The sequence below is a fragment of the Diplotaxodon limnothrissa genome, linkage group LG2 (assembly GCF_057381915.1).
Source record: "Diplotaxodon limnothrissa isolate DT_005_m linkage group LG2, D_limnothrissa_male_GT1.1, whole genome shotgun sequence".
In the NCBI taxonomy this organism is placed as follows: Eukaryota; Metazoa; Chordata; class Actinopteri; order Cichliformes; family Cichlidae; genus Diplotaxodon; species Diplotaxodon limnothrissa.
The window spans coordinates 27108824-27125286 of NC_140597.1; the positions used below are offsets into that span (position 1 = coordinate 27108824).

The following is a 16463-nucleotide window of genomic DNA, read 5'->3' on the forward strand; positions in this document are numbered from 1 at the left end:
AGGGTTTGATTTTTTTTTCCCAGTTTATGTAAAAAGCATAATTTCTACAAGTGAGATTTGAGAATATGTGAGAATGCTACAATGGCAGAGGTTGGGCAGTTACAGGACGTTGTAGAGATAGTCACAAATTTATTTTTATATGAATGCAAGGTTGTTCATATCAGGCAGGGGCAATCATTTTAAAGAAGAAAATTGTAAACTGTGAGATCTGTCTCCACCACTGTCTCTATATTCTGCAGCACAGAGAAACTACTTTGCCAAGTGGCACTCTGCTAACAGAATACATTAAGGGAAGATGTGATTTATGTATTTTCTTTTAAAAAGTAAATATTTGAAATGCTGTTTCTAACTACACCATAGGCAGTCCAAGCCAAACATTCAATCACTGGGGCAAATGAACAGAACCAATTATCAGAACATTTTGTTTTGTAGCTTTGTTTTGAGAGAACTATAATACATTAAAGGGCACTAAGACCAAACTCAAATTATGAATTATAACTGTAAAGTAAATGTCATTATTGTTATGTTATGAATAAAGAAATCATCTGTTACGGATAGAAGAATCCTGAAATTCTATTGAGTAATCACTTATGACATTACGTTTAGCAAATCTGACATGGTTCCACGGTTTCCCACCAAGAATACATTTGGGTTGCCAAATTCAAATAACAGAAAACAAAAAGAAGAAGAAGAAAGGCTGTATTTAGTAAGAATGAGATTGTTTTATTTCTAAAAAAATAAATAAATTTGGATTTCCTCCAAAGAAACATTTGTGTGGAAATGCAACTGAAAGTGTGGACTGAGAATGGAGAATTTATGTTCAATTATATAAATTGGAAAAATTACCTCTTTAATCAGACGTTACCCCCGTAAATGAAAAGCTGTTTTGCAGCTGACTCAAGTTAATGGATGTTTTAGCTCCCACCCACGAGGGCTCAACACCACAAATAAATTCTCAATCTGTGGGACAGACTGAACAACTGTGATTAACTTCCAACACACTACACTGCTTAGAAGGAAAAAAAACAAAAAACTCATGGATGTCAGCCTCACCCTAGACATGGAAAATGATCTACAATGATCTGTACATGGATTCTCCATTTTCAACTGCCATACAAACTGTGACCATAATATTTCCAACAGCTTTAGGTGTTGATTACAATTAACTGATGAGCTATATTATACCAGGATCAATATACAGACAAGCTAGAGTGAGGGTAGCAAGTGACAAACTGTAACAAACAGCTCAAATGCCAGACAGGAGCGCATTTTATTCTGAATACAAAACCCCAGTAGCCTGTGCTCTTTACTGCTTACACACTAATAAGTCCTGACAGGCTCAAGATTGAACCAATTAAAGCAAGGCAAAATGAACTTAATATTCTATCACCCACACCAGTGATCTAGAAACATTTAGTCATGCTACCACTGAAAAATAATACAGTATATTAATCCTTGTGACCAAAAATCATGTGCGAATATATTTTTTTTTAAGGTTTTGTTCTTGTTAGCGAAAAATGAATTTCAGGTCCTAGGTTAGCACTCGAACGTGTCAAGTTAAACTGCGGTCAATACCCTGAGAGCAAATGGAGATCCAGTGATAAGCAAACAGCAAGCCTGGGTCAGGACACATTTGTATGCAGCAGGGGGAGGATGTGCATTAGCATCAGACTAAAGCTGCTGCAGTAGCTTCGCACTTCTTTGTGTTCAATTTAGTAGTGGGGGTAGGGTGAAAGAGTGGGGCTGAGAGGAATAGATAGGACGATGAAGACAGAGTTTAACAATGGGGTTATGTCTTTTTCTTAACAATTCCGAGCATCCTTTTGGGCAAGTAAAAGTAGTAGAGAATGGAATGACAGAATGACAGCACCTTAGGCATGAAATGTACACTGACCAGAGTAGCAGCAACTTCACAGCTAATCAAGTGTTGAGCAGTCCAATGTTTGAACACTGTAAAATTCAAGTACTCAGCGATTTTACGATATTCTTATCAATTCCTAGGACTAGTATTTTAACTCGTGTTTACTAAAGTCTGCAATTAGTGATGACAAGATGCAGCACTTTTAAGTGAGATGCCTGGTTTTCAACAATTAGGGTGAAGTTCATTGGCTGATGCCCCCTATAGGTAAGGAGGAGGTACCATTTGTGGCTTTGTCTTTATATTGAGCTTGTCAAAATTTGGCTTCACACTCAAATGAATGCTTGCGTGTCAACATGTCTCAGCACATGCTCATAGGATGCCTAAAACAAGAAAGTGCTTTTGTAAACCAAAAATTGTTACACTTCATGTCTGAATTGAATGAAAGCATTGCATACACTGATCAGTCAAGCACCTCCATTTTCTAATTTAAGTTGTTTCCAGCTTAGCACTGCTTTAACTATTGCCCTTCTAATCTGTCTTGCATGTTCAAGAGTCAAAATTCAGTTGAATATTTCCTAATCTCATTCAGCAAACTTTATGGGGAGACTTTGTTTTTGATAACACCAAGTATGGGGATGTATATGGAATTCCTATAAAGTTCTGTCCATCATTAGACATTTCACTGTTTAATACTACAGTTGTACCAAGTGACTGAAAATCCACAAATTTGTAGAAATATGCATCCCTTTGCACTTTGGCTCTTTGTAATCTGTTTTTGTTTCCTCTTGTCATCCTCTAGCCCTTGTTCCCACCCTGCCTAAAAAAAAAAAAAAAAAAAAAAAAAAAAAAAAAAAGGAAAATAGGGAGGAAAAAAAAAAAAAAAGAAAAAAAAAAAAAGCAGCACCAATCCCCTCTCTAACCCAACCTCTTTGTGCAAAATGAATGCTTCTCTCTTCCCATTTTCCTTTTGTATTGTAATATGTACAATTTCATATCTGTATAGTGGATAAGCTGTGCCAAACTGAAGAAAAAAAAAAAAACATTGTCCCCTCAAAACATATATTTTTTAAATAAAATGATTATAATTTACAAGGTGTTTGCCAACTGATGGATGCTCACAACTTGGTTTGGTCTGTAATTGCACTTTAGTACAGTGTATAAATCATGATACTGCAAAACTCTGAACATCAACAAAGTGAAATTCAACACTTGTTGACATTCAAGAAGGATAGTTTAAATATTTATGATTTTAAAAATTCAATTTTTTTTGCTATGAGGATTCATGTTTATGGGTACATTCAAAAGTTAATTAACTTTTACTTTACCACAAGCTATAGGTTGTTGTTTAATAGAAGAGCAAATAGTGAAAAATCTACAAACTAACACTGCAATGAATAACCAGTAATTAAGCTATTAAAGCATTTCCAGTCTTATGTAAGACTGAATTGTTGAGAATATTAACTGCACCAAATTCGTGATTTTGCATCGACACTGGTCCTATGTGATTAAATGCCCAAAATTAAATGACCGATATACAAGCACTGCAGTTACAGATAATGATCATCAGATAACACCAGTAACATCCAGCATTGTCCATTTTTCTTGGATGTCAGAGCAAAAAACTAGAGATTAAACTTTGGAATTAGAAACTCTGTGACAATGTGATATTTACTTACATGGAGAAAATCAAAACCAAAACCACAAATTAAGACTTCACATTTCGTGTGGGCTAATAGATTGTAGGCAACATTAATGGCATGGGTGTTTCCTTTTTCTTAGTTTTTACAAGTGACATTTATAAACAGTACTGTCTTTGAGTCTAGTTTCAGATTCAACTTTCAGATGAAAAAAAAAAGAAAAAAAGTAGTAGATATAATTCATCAATGCAAAAAAAAAAAAAAAAGTCTTAAGCTTCTATGTGCAAAATATAAAAAAAAAAACTATCAAAGTGAAACATTCACACAAGACAGTAAAGCAATTTACATAAAAACTAAAACAACAGAAAAGACTTCGTTTTATCATTTCAGTGTCCATATTTTTTTTCTACAGTTGTATAACACTCCAGTAAATACAGTTATTGGCTAACCAACCTCTGGATTTTCGAGCCACTCTCTAAATCTCTGCTTAGTGCAAGTATTACTGCCACTGCAAACAACAAATCCAATATTGTTTTGATTTTAGACAGACTGAGTACTTGAATCCAGACAACTTCCACATTTTTGGATGATTAAACAGAGTACAAACTTAACTCTACCATGTTTGTTCTCACTCACTGACTGCTCTAAAACAGCTAACTGAAAACAAAATAATATCAAAATAAACACCTGACAGGTATTTGTTCAAGAAACTTTCCATAATTTACATATTTCTAATCATATTTTTAGTGCGCACTTGTGTTATATTAAGTAGAAATTATAAAGGCACAGAAACTTGTTAAGCCATTTTCTTCATGTAACTATTTCATCTGAGGATTGAAACAAAAAAAAAAAACAAAAAAAAAAACACCACACCCCTCTAACCTATGATCTTACATTTGTCAGAAGGTTCAGATAATAAATAACTACAAGAGCCACTTCAATTTTACCTGCTCTTTTCTGATGAGGTCTACAAAAAGCAAGCTTCCGTAATTAACCTGGAGGGTGTACCCAAGTGAGCAAGGCACAAAACTGACGAGTCTGACAGCACGGCTTCGGCAGTGTGGTTCAAGGACTCAGAACCCATGTATGTTTCAGGTACTCATTATAAGACCTCCAATAAATCTAGAAAATGCTTACTAGGAGAGACACATTGATCAGGACTCTCATCAGCATATAACCCCTAATGTATCTATTGCTTAAATTTAAAGCCATTCTCCAAGGATATCACTGGTGAGTCCTAGCACAAACAATTGAGAATTACAAACCAATAGACATGCTTGAATATTTAGCCTAATAAATTAAAATCTAATTCAAACTTAGAACAGCACTTTTATTCACAAAAACCTATGGCCGTCATGTTACCATATTACAAAATATTCCAGACCCAGCAAGTCTGCCACTGCTGTCTCATAACCAGAGAGAAATGGTCCAACATCAGGCCTGCTTTAAGTAAACAGCAAAAATTCCAACTCGAGCCTAATCAAACCATGTTTTCTACAAAACAAACACCAACGTTGCTTACACCACTTAAACCATCTGGTACTTAACTGAGGGATAAGCTTTGTTTTCTGAAAGGTACCTAAGCCCTTAGTTTTAAAGCTATAACTTTTTCTGTATGCAATATACATGTTCTTCGCAGTCTGTTTAGGTTTTAGATTCAACTATAGTTCCAAGATACAGGAACTCAAAGACAATGGCTTTACCTGGCTAATAACTGGATTCCACATTCTCAGTTGAATCCATTTTAAGATGTGCCACTTTGGCTCTGAGGCAGCCACCTCTCTACGTAGACGGACACCAGTCCTTCTCAATCTCAACAGTAAAGGAATATTAGTGTTATATTTGAAAGTGTTTGAAACTTAGAACAAGGAAAGAAATGAAGGCTTCTTAGTTTGATCTTGTCACTTAACAGTGTATTCACAGTGTTGTAACTGTAAAAAAAAAAAAAAAAGAAAGAAAAAAGAAAAAAGAAAGAAAATGCAGTATTGAAAGAAAACATTTAAACTGATGTACATTCAATGAAAATGTTATGGTGCTAAATATGAGTCTACCTTAAGGACAACTACCATCAGAAGGACCATCTGCATGCTTAAGCTGTTGCATCGGTATTTTTCAGTATATTACACTTATAAATTGTTTCCTCAGCTCTCAAGTGACCAAGAAAGGGACATGGCAAAAGGTCAAAAGTTGACACAGAAATTTGTAATCTGAATTAATACAAATATATTAATATACAGACAAAGCTTGCCACAGCTGCCAGCAAATTATTTAAAACAAGCCGTCTAATGCAGTTCACAACACACCCTGTTAAAGAAAGGGTGTACCTCATTTACCTGACAGCAAAGCTAATCAAAAAGCTTGGAATTCACCAGCAAAAGATCACCCCATCAATGAAATGTAGCCTGAAGGGCTTTTACTGACAGACCAGTGTTTTATGGAGGCTGTAAATACAGAAAAACCTTTGGGACTCTAAAGCTTTCCCCGTTACATTGTGTGGAGTGCAATTTGTTTTAATTATCCATTGAGATTACAAATAGACAAATTTAAAATAAAATAAATAAAATCAAAAACCCTGTCACTCTCCCACCCCAATATTTTTGGTAAAAACAGTTTATAATAATCACAACCTCTGGGTACAATATCAAACAATCTTTGTTTGTTTCTTTGTTTGTGTTTTAAATATGTCCAAACAAAATCCTCATGTAAAATGTCAATCAATATCCTCATTAGCGTTGTGAACTTGTTATTAACACACACACACACACACACACACACACTATAAGGGTACCAGGTAAGGCGGGTACATGGCACAAGATACAAACCTAAAAAGTATTTAAAATGAGAGGCATGCACAGTGTAAGAATAAAACAAAATTCATTTTAGATGCCCAAGGCAAGAAAACAGCAAGACTTAAGAAAAGAGTGAGGCACTAAGAAAAGAGGGCACAAGCAGGAAGACTGAAACCGCAAAAGAAAGTGAAACAGAACTCAGCAAGGAGAAGGCAGAGTGTGGGAAGAGAACTACACCAAAAACCACAAGCAAGGAGGACAAGTTGGGTTCCACTACATTGGCCAGGTATGTCTTTTTTGCCTAAGGTGAAAATGATAATATATCCTATCCGGTTGAAGAAATTTAAATGTCAGTAGCTGTGTATGTCAAAACAAGCAAGTGTCACTCTCCAATGTGAAATGAAACCCTGACAGATGCCGAGAACAAGGGATGCATTATTAATAGAAAGTGGCAGAAACAGTTGCACTCGACACGTGCCATGCCAAACTGTCATGACAATATGGAATAATTGAGGTCACACTATGTGGCAGTGCTGGGGCGACATTCCCCCCACCCACCTTTCCACTTCACTGGCTGAGTAGACAAGCTCTAGTCTTATTAAATGATCATCATTAGCATTGCCCTTACATTTTCTACTCTGGGAACACGAAAAAAGAAAGACACTTGGACATATCCAAGTGATTCATCCGCATAATGTGCTTGATACATTTAGACATCTGTAGCTAGTGCATCCCAACTTTTCTATTCACTTAGTTCCATTGAATGAATGAATGAATGAATGAATATCTATCTATCTCAAAGCTCAAATTTATAAAAGTCAATACAACTTGTATAAAGTGTCTGCTGTATACAAGATAAACAAATATTAAATGGTGTTCAAATCAGCTCATAATTTCAACTGCTCCTCGAATAACTCTCATGGTTGAACAAACAAATGAAACAAGCAATAAATCACCTGCTGTGAATGTGTATAAAAAGGCAGTTTGAAAAGCTCAAAAACAGACCTAAACAGAACATTAAAAAAAAAAAAAAAAATGCTTATCAAAACAACTTTAATATAAACCAAGCTGGCTTTGAAACAAAATGTAACACAAAAAAAAACAAAAACCTGATTTCTAGACAACATACCAATTGTCATTATCTATCCAGCCCTTTTCCATATAAAAATGATCAAGAGATTTTTAAGAGGGTATTCAAAGGACTTTTTTTTTTTTAATTATCGCTTTAATATATTGTTGCAGCATGCCGCAGCCAGATCATTTGTATATTACTACTGGGGGTTGTACAACTTGTAATATGCCTAATTAAACAAACCTACACAAAACTTAATGAAAAAGATTAACAAAAGCATTTTTGTTTCATGGCCTAAGGGATGAGGAACACACTAGCACATAAATGCAAGCTCCAGAATTTGATTCTTGGCCACTGCTGTTAGCACATTTTAAGCTCAAAGCAACTCAAGTCGTACAACATAAAGTATAGTACAACAACCCTACACTGAACAATTAATTATACTCCAAGTTAAATCCTTTCAACAAAACCTAAGATTCAATGCTTGAGTTTTACTATACGATACTAGGAAATCTTTGAGTCAGGAGGAGTGCAGGAAAAATGGAGAAGGGGGGTAAACAAGTTGTAGCTAGAGGGTATGAAGAAACATAAGGGATGGGAATGAATGAGTTAGGAGTCTTTCCAACACCATGAGCTGTGAGTGTAAACCCATATGCTGTAATGGCTACATACCGTTTATTGACTTTCACTGCTTCATCTGCATTCAAAATGATCTACAGTTAAAAATCAAGGACATCATGTAGCAAGGTTGTGCCAAGCATAGGCCTACACTGGTTTAGGCAAGAAAAAGACTGCCTCCCTGAAAGACATCACATATATTATTATCTCTCCGTCTTGGAATAATTTGACACATCCTCAAACAAGTGTGGTTTGTTTAGATGCTTAAGATTCATAACAAACATCTACCACAGCTTTAAAGGCACCATTCTTAGAGGCTAAACTACGCCATTAAAGCACACTGTGGACAATGACACATTATGCTTCTCATCTGTTGTTTTCATTTGGCCAAATGAGTGGTCATACACCTATCATGTCCACTTATCATCAGAGTGGTATTTCGCTGTAAATCTAACATCTCAAGTCATACAGGGTAACATGGCTGGCATGGATGAGTCCAGTGAAGTGGAAAAGTCATTTTGAAGCAAATCAGAGATGCTTCATGAGTGTCTTGAACCTTAAAATAAACTGAACATGTTGTGGATGGACAACGAGTGCAAACCATGACTGCAATTCTTGAGGCTAGAATAAGAGAAAATGACATTCAAACTTAGTTGACCCACAACTGCTAATTTTGTCAATGTCCAATGAAAACAAATTTTGAGGCAAACCTGATCTGCAATCAAATAATTTTATAAGCATTCACTGGTATGGTGCTTTTATGCTCTGAGCGCCCCGTGCCGAGTTGGACATCACATCATCTGGGGGCACGCCATAACATTTGTGACACCCTAGCCGGTCATGCAGTTTTGTAATCTGATGCTTTGCGCTAGGGCTGCACGATTAATCGTTAGAAAATCGCGATCTCGATTCATACTTATGTGCGATCTCATTTCCAAAAGACAACGACGAAAAAAGAAAGAAAAAAAGAAAGAAAAAAAAAGACGACTGTACCGCATTTTGATCCGGGACGTACTCTGCATGAAAACAAGCGCTCACTCTTCCTGCTCAACAAATGACAAAGGCGGAGCCTTATACCACGTGATACAGAAGCTGTGCCGTGTGATGCTAAAATTAGCAGGGAAAAAACAACTGAGAACATGTCAGGGATGACGAGAAAGTGACAGGAGAAAATCCGTTCCGGTCAACCACCCAAACATCAATAACGGGAACCTTATACAGCGCTTCCCTATACACGTCGAACTCCCGCAGGCACAAAGAAATTACGGAGGCTATTTGCAGTGTTGAGCAAAGGTGGAGACAGAATTTCAAGCAGTACAACATTTTGCGGCAACAACAAAACGTGAGACATTTGTTGTTTTTATGTTTATTTATTGTTTTTATGTTCAGTCTCAACTGTTACGAAGTTGATGTGCAGTTAATAAGTGCAATAAATATTTATACTGGAAAAGAAAATCGTGAGAGAATCATGATCTCAATTCCAAGCCAAAAAAAAAAAAAAAAAAAAAAAAAAAAATCGTGATTCTCATTTTATGCAAAATCGTGCAGCCCTACTTTGCGCCGTGGCCACCACAGCTGGGTCGAACAGTGTACCCTCGTGTCGGTTTTTACCGCCACTTTAATGATATGCCAGTGCAGCAGCTCAGAGATATCTCTCTCTCTCTATCTATATTTGTTTGTTGTTTTTTTGTTTTGTTTTTGGGACAAAACAAAATCCAACAAATGGGAGCAGATTTGCATCTACATACAAAACATGTCACATTAATCCAGTGATAAGACATCAGCACTTGTGGAAAATTTTTCCTTTTGAAGGATAAAAATCAACAGTTTTTGCCATTAAGTCATCTTTTTTTTTTTTTTTTAATATTAGATACTTCCCCAAAGGCAAGTGAACTCTAAAAAAGGTTGTGCTCTTGGTCTTTATATGTCCACTGAATCCTTAAAATTCTAAACAGATTTCACAGGCATGGCATGCAGGGCCAAGGCCAGGAATAAATATATTACTTTTTGTTACAGACAGAATAGTAATTTTAGCATTTAATAAATCAGCAGGCTCAGTTCTGACATCCAGCAATGGTGGGTGAAGTAACTGCTGGTAATGGCTGAAAAATCAACTTCTCAACTTTGAGGCAAGCAACTAAAGCAGCTACCAATGAGAGCACAGGATACAGTAGATTGACATGACAAGGTAGTAAATATATTAGGGGGTCACCAAGGCAACTTGGAGCTTGGAATGTCCACTAATGACCAACCATCAGTGACCAAGAAATGACCATCAAACAAATAGTTTCCTGTGTGGACTGGGCTTAATTGTCTCTAGCTTGGTCATTATGCTCTGCAATATTTAGTATTGTAATTTTTCTCATCTTTTCTATATGTGTATAGACTTTCCTAAGTCTTTTCTTTCCGCTGAATTTCAGAAACAAACTAGTACTTCAGTTTAAAAAGTTGTTCACAACAAGAAATATTGAGTAAGACCACATTTCGCAATTTAGTTTATATATTGAGTACTATGGGCAGCACGGTGGCATGGTGGTTAGCACTGTTGATATTGAGTACTATACTTTATGACATTAAGCAAGGTCAAGGATTAGCTATGTAATCACTTACATAATCGAATTAATTGTCACTGACAGTTATGTGTTGGTATTGGTGTGCCTGCAAGTGGAACAGATTATGTAAAGACTCGCATATTACACTCACATAAAGTCAAATGTTAAGAGTTTAACTCAATCCATGCCAGAATGAATTGTGTTTGTAGTCCGTTGCACAACCTTTGACCTTAGAAAATTGTTCTGCCTACAATAAAGAAGATGGGACGAGATAACATGACAAGAAAACAAAACTGAAAAGAGACTTACATTGCCCATATACTCAGACAGAAGGTCCTGGAGAGCCTGGCGCACAGAATTGCATTCGGCCACAATGCGCTCCCTGCGGTCATCACGTGTGCATGAAGAGTCAGCCATGAGGGCAGCACCACTGATGATGCTCTCAAGGCGCTCCTCCAGGGAAGGGCGGAAGCGCTCCTCGCTGAACGCCAGGGGGTCCACAATGATTTGTTTCTGTAAAGAAAGGGTCAGAGGGAAAATTACACAGGAAGCAAAAAAAAAAAAAAAAGCACAATCATGGTACACTGATCTCTCCTTCACAAAGCCCAGAGTAACAAGAAAGGAAATGACTGAACTGACTGACTGAGGTGAGGTGGAAAACCAGAAGGGAGGAAAGTGCCATGTTGTCTTTTTTTTTTTCGTCTCTGTACACCCTGAACAACAACAACAACTTCCTTTTTTAGCGCCTTTCAAAGGCAGTGTTACAAAGTGCTTTCCACATGGCAAAGAATAAAACAGATGTGTCCAACCAGTAAAGTTCATGGAATGTGTGTAGTGATTAAATTCCTCTATCTACACCAATTTACGCCAGTATTCCCCACAACGCCAAATTCTATCCCGACTTTATGGCTTGAATAACGGCCACAAAAGTGTTTTTGCAGAACATTATGAGCCAATAATATTTTTATGTTAAGCTCTTATATCTGGCTGAAGCCTGTTTGAGTGATTTTTGATTTACACCTGACACAAGTTCACCTCAGTGGTCCCTGTTAAGGTGTTTACAGTTCAAAAAAAGGAAACTGGTCAAACATTTAAAGTACTAAACCTTGGGGTAAAGAAGGATGCAGTCTCCAATTGAACAAATACAAACCAGCGAGTATATACAAAGCTGCATATACTCGCTGAGCAAAATTCAAATCTCTTCATCACGACCCACTCTATAAGACGCTGAAATAAATTAATGTAAACTGAAAACAGTAGTTTCCAGCAGTAATACAATAAGAGGCCTGGTGTGACTGAGGCTTTTTATAGAGCTTGTCTGGAACTGTTGTTATCTGAGTGTATCCAGAAATTGTAATGAGACTGGCAATTCTAAGATTTTTGGCAACGGGCAGTTATTTGTAAAATGGTCTGTAGTCCATGAAAGCATGGCTAAGTTTTTGGGGGTTTTTTCTTCACTGACAGTCCACCCTCCTGCATTGTCTCTCAAACTCAAAGATGGTTTATTTTTGTTGTGGTGGAAGGGCAGCAGTATCAAAGGTAACGTTAAAGCCACTAAAGGCAAAACCCTGTATTAAACTTCAGAAATTGTAAAACAAATCTTCAGGGTTAATTGATTATCCGGGACAAAGTGAAAGTAACTTTTGCTGTCAATTTAAATACACTGCTTCAAGTTAAGCAGGTAATAATGATAAAGTCTAATATACATTCTCTTTCTCTCTCCCCAAAGCAACATGTCCTGGTTTAAAATGGTCCTACCACAAATGGTGAAGAAAATAAATTCTCAGAAAAGGCCACACTTCACATAGTTAACACACTCTGCTAAAAAGCCATTAGGTTCCCACACAGAAAAATAAAATGGCTTATATATAAAAAAATAAACACAAAATTAATTTAGGGATAAAGAATTTAAGAAAATAAGGCCCTGGCAAGGAAAATGGTTTAAATGGTGTAATTTAAGGCATTTAAAACAGGCTGAGCCTCCACTGTACAGTTTGACCCTGGGGCGGATATACCTTTTGCAGGTTCTTCATGGGAAAACCAAGTTACAAAATGTAACCCAAATGTTGTTTCTAGTGTAATAAAAACAGTAACAGTAGAGTTTGTGATTGAGAACCCCATTAATTTATTAGCTAAAGAATTGAATACAGTAGCAGATGAACCCGAACACATGGTGACAACTTAAACCTTAGTAAGCTTGAGAACTGCTGCAAGGTGCCTTGTTTTGAGTATTTTCTCTCCTTTCAAGTTCAAACCATGCAGCAACCATTTGTGCATTACTGAAGGGAGCATAGTCATCCTGGAAGAAATCACTTTCATCATAGTTTAAATGCTCCTCCAGTTAATTTTGTTTAGGCACTGCTCGTTTTTCTTAATTTAAGCTTGATTATGTTCAAGTAAGGTTTCAAGTTTTTGTTTTTTGGTTTTTTTTTTTTTTTTAAATCAAACAGCAGTTGAAAAACAGTTTCCAGCTGTTTTAGGCATGTGCCCTGCTTGCCCAAAAATATCTCAGAAAAGGGTGTGGCAAAGAAAGTTCCTTGACAAAGAAGAAGGAAAACAAAAACTGCTGTGATATGTGCCTATAGACCAATTTCCACAGGCTGTATTTTTTTGCCGTCTCAGTATATATTTTCTATACAAGTCCAATGAACGTCAGCACTTACAAAGTCCTTAGTGCAAAAAGGCCGTCAGCATAGGGATTTCTTTTTCCCCTCCTCACTGTGCTCACAGCGTTCTTTGTTATAAATAGTTCAATTTTTGAAACACTGCTGCCCTCAACAATGTCACTTGCCTCTCAACCAAAGTCAAGAAGGTTTACAATATTAACACTGTAAATATTGATGAAGGACTGAACTCAAGAAGTAACCAAAAACAGGACACCATCGATACTTCCAGCGCAAAAAAGACAAACAAAAAATATATATATTTTCTTTTTAATTAAATCAGATATTCTTCAGGGGTCTCCATACTTTTCCATGCAACTGTACAACTTTCTTTTCTTTCAAGTATTAGTTGGGTAGTATTTATTGCTCATCTCAGTCTAAGAGGTGCTCCAGCAACCCACACTTTTTTCCATATATCTGTAGGACAAGGGAGCCAACTTAAACGTTTCACTTCACACGGGTAAATCTGCTGAGAAAGGCTGCTGGTGGTGACTGCGGAGGGTTAAGGTATCAATACAACGTTTGTGACAGTCTAAGACAGCCAACTTACTCGGGAAGAAATGAACTCTGCAATACTGCTGCAGATGCCCTATTGCTGAAAAATATTCAACAATTCAGCTGTTACAATCGTGGTTTATTAGGCAGCCCGCCCTCTATCACTGCCACCTCCAGCCCCCCTCCGTTATGTCTCATCTGACCTCCTCTGCTTGCGTGTCATATCACCATGGCAACAGGCACACGAGAGAGACATGGAGGAGGAAAAAAAAGAGAGGGAGAGAGATGGCGGGGGTTGACTCATTTGCTAATTTTGCCTTGCACTTGAAAGTGGGCACCACAACTAGGTATTCTGGAAAAGGCCTGCATTCCAGTTTATTTAGAGTGTGTGTAATTACCTGTAAAATAATCACTGATGCAACAGATACAAGGGCTTTTTTTTGTCACCTGATCAATATTGATTAATCACTCAGAAATGATGCCGTTAGGCAGAAAAGCTTTCATACTAATGATCTTTTTATTCTAGAGTGAAAAAAAATATTTTAAACACAAAAAAAAGGGCTTGACGCAAGCCAACTATGATATCATCAAACTCTTTTCTTTCAGCCATCAGCCTACCCTTGCCCTAAAAATACACATTTGTTCAATGCACAAACGGCATTGTGTTATATTCCCAAGTGGGACTACTTTGAGAAGTAATGCTTAGTTGATGAAGGACACTCAAAGAAGACGGTCTTACATAACACATGTACTACCTTAAGTATAGTTTTAGTCAAGCGTTTTGTTTTTTTCTCCTATTCTAGCGGGTACTGAATCAAACGGAGAGCATCTTGCCTTTTGGCTTATTGAGTCCACCACCTCCAAAAAAGAAAAGCAACAAATCCTTTAAACATTGGAATTCTCAGGCACCCTAACCGTGACAAAATTTGAAAGCCTTTAATGGTTTTGTCCAGGGGTCATCTAATACATCAAGACACTAGCAGCAATATAGAAATCAGGGAATAGAATGCCGCTGAATTTTGGCGGCCTACAGTCATGGCAGGCGAAATAAGCATTAACAACCAAGTGAGTAGATCCTGAGTTATTTCTCTCAACTTTCAGGTGAGTATTTCAAACAACTACCCTTCAACAGGAGTGAAGGGTAGTGCTGACATATGAGGGTGAAGTAAATACATTAGAGGGTTACCTAGTAGCGTTAGCAACTGCCTGTGACCAATTCGCTAGTTATAGGACCCAAAACAAGATAAATAAACAGCAAAAAGACTAAAAACTGTAACAAAACCACTTAAGGGCCTTCCGAAACCAATTCTTCACTAAAATACAAAATGTATCACATCACACATAAGATTGCACACACGCACAAAAAGCTAAATAAATAAAAACCTGATTATTAGCCTGCAGAGTGTGGTTGACATTAGCAGGCGCCTTCTTTTCCCCACACGTTAGTGTAGGTTCACATTTCTCCACTAACAACCACACCAGATTACACCCTACATAGAGCCATTCATTTTCTATATCAAAGTTCTGAAACATGCTGGTTCACATGTCTGTCTTTCAGGTTTCTCGTTTACATCTCCCCTGAGAGAAAGTGCACAAGGGGGACACTGCAGCCTGGTGCATGGCATAAGATCTCAGAAACAACAATTAACTGGTGTTATACATTAAAAGTAAAATAAATCAAAAAAAGGTTGTTTAACCAAAGATGTCCATCTTTGTTGGTACAAATCTTTTAACTGTCAAATTGACTACTAATTTCAGAGAGATACAAATAAGTATCTCCCAGCTCTAGATGAAATAAATAGGTGCTTTGGCCATTACCAAATAATTTTTAGAAAACAAATTTTGTTTAGCAAATTCAGTTAACTCGAGTTTCATTTACTGAGGAAAAAGCACTGCTTTCTTTTACTAATGGCAACACAGACTCATTACCTTTGCATGCAGATCTTGCTTACGCGCAGTCACCCTTCCCACGGGTCACATTCTAGGCCGGGAATAACTGTGCAAGCAACTCCCAAACCTCCCATGTCAACCAGCAGAAATACCATGGTCTGCAATAACTATGAGTAATTAAACAATGCATCATACAGCCACTGGCTAATAAAACATGAGCATGCGAATTGCATCAATCACACGAATACACAGTGTCTCAGTATGAGCAACACATCAAGACACTGCTACTTGCGAAATGACTTAATAACCAATACAAGATGAATAATTCATTGAGCAAAAGAGGACACAACAGAAACCTGTACTTCTGTGGAGCTTAATTTGTCTCGTGGATTTGTTGAATGTCTTTGGACTTTATCTTAACATGAAAAATCTCTTGTAAACAATAAGTTACTTTGCAAGTGTGACAGAATAAGTGGCAATGGAAGAGAAATCAGGTTAATCTTCTCTGCATTTATCACCCCAGGCTGCATTAAGTTGATTAGCTTTGTGTTTTCCAGCTGTTATCCTGATGTTGTTTCCTATAAATATTATGAGTACATTATCACACGTTTTATATACCTTTCAAGTTCATTTTTCTTAAGCAATACATTTTGTAAAACCTGACCCATCACACATCCTCATCACAGGTAAAAAAAAAACAAAAAACTTTTCCATTTTATGCGACAATAATGTGAAGCTCTAAGACTCATGTTACTTTAGTCATTTTTAAAAGCATATGGCAGTTATACTTTTACTTTCGTGGTTAAATTTGACTGATGCTGTGTCACTACCTCTGCACTGTAATGTTGCTGTTGGCAACTTGTTTCAATAAATACGCACTTCAGAT

At 36.9% G+C, this 16463-nt stretch overlaps 1 protein-coding gene across 1 annotated transcript in view; it reads right to left on the reverse strand.

The window, feature by feature from the left end:
• Positions 1–16463, reverse strand: part of ctnna1 (catenin (cadherin-associated protein), alpha 1) — an 81140-nt gene that overhangs the window by 47627 nt on the left and 17050 nt on the right. The window contains exon 7 of the mRNA XM_085361780.1: positions 10839–11042. Coding sequence (XP_085217906.1) covers positions 10839–11042 — 204 coding nt within the window. The remainder of the gene's footprint in view (positions 1–10838; positions 11043–16463) is intronic.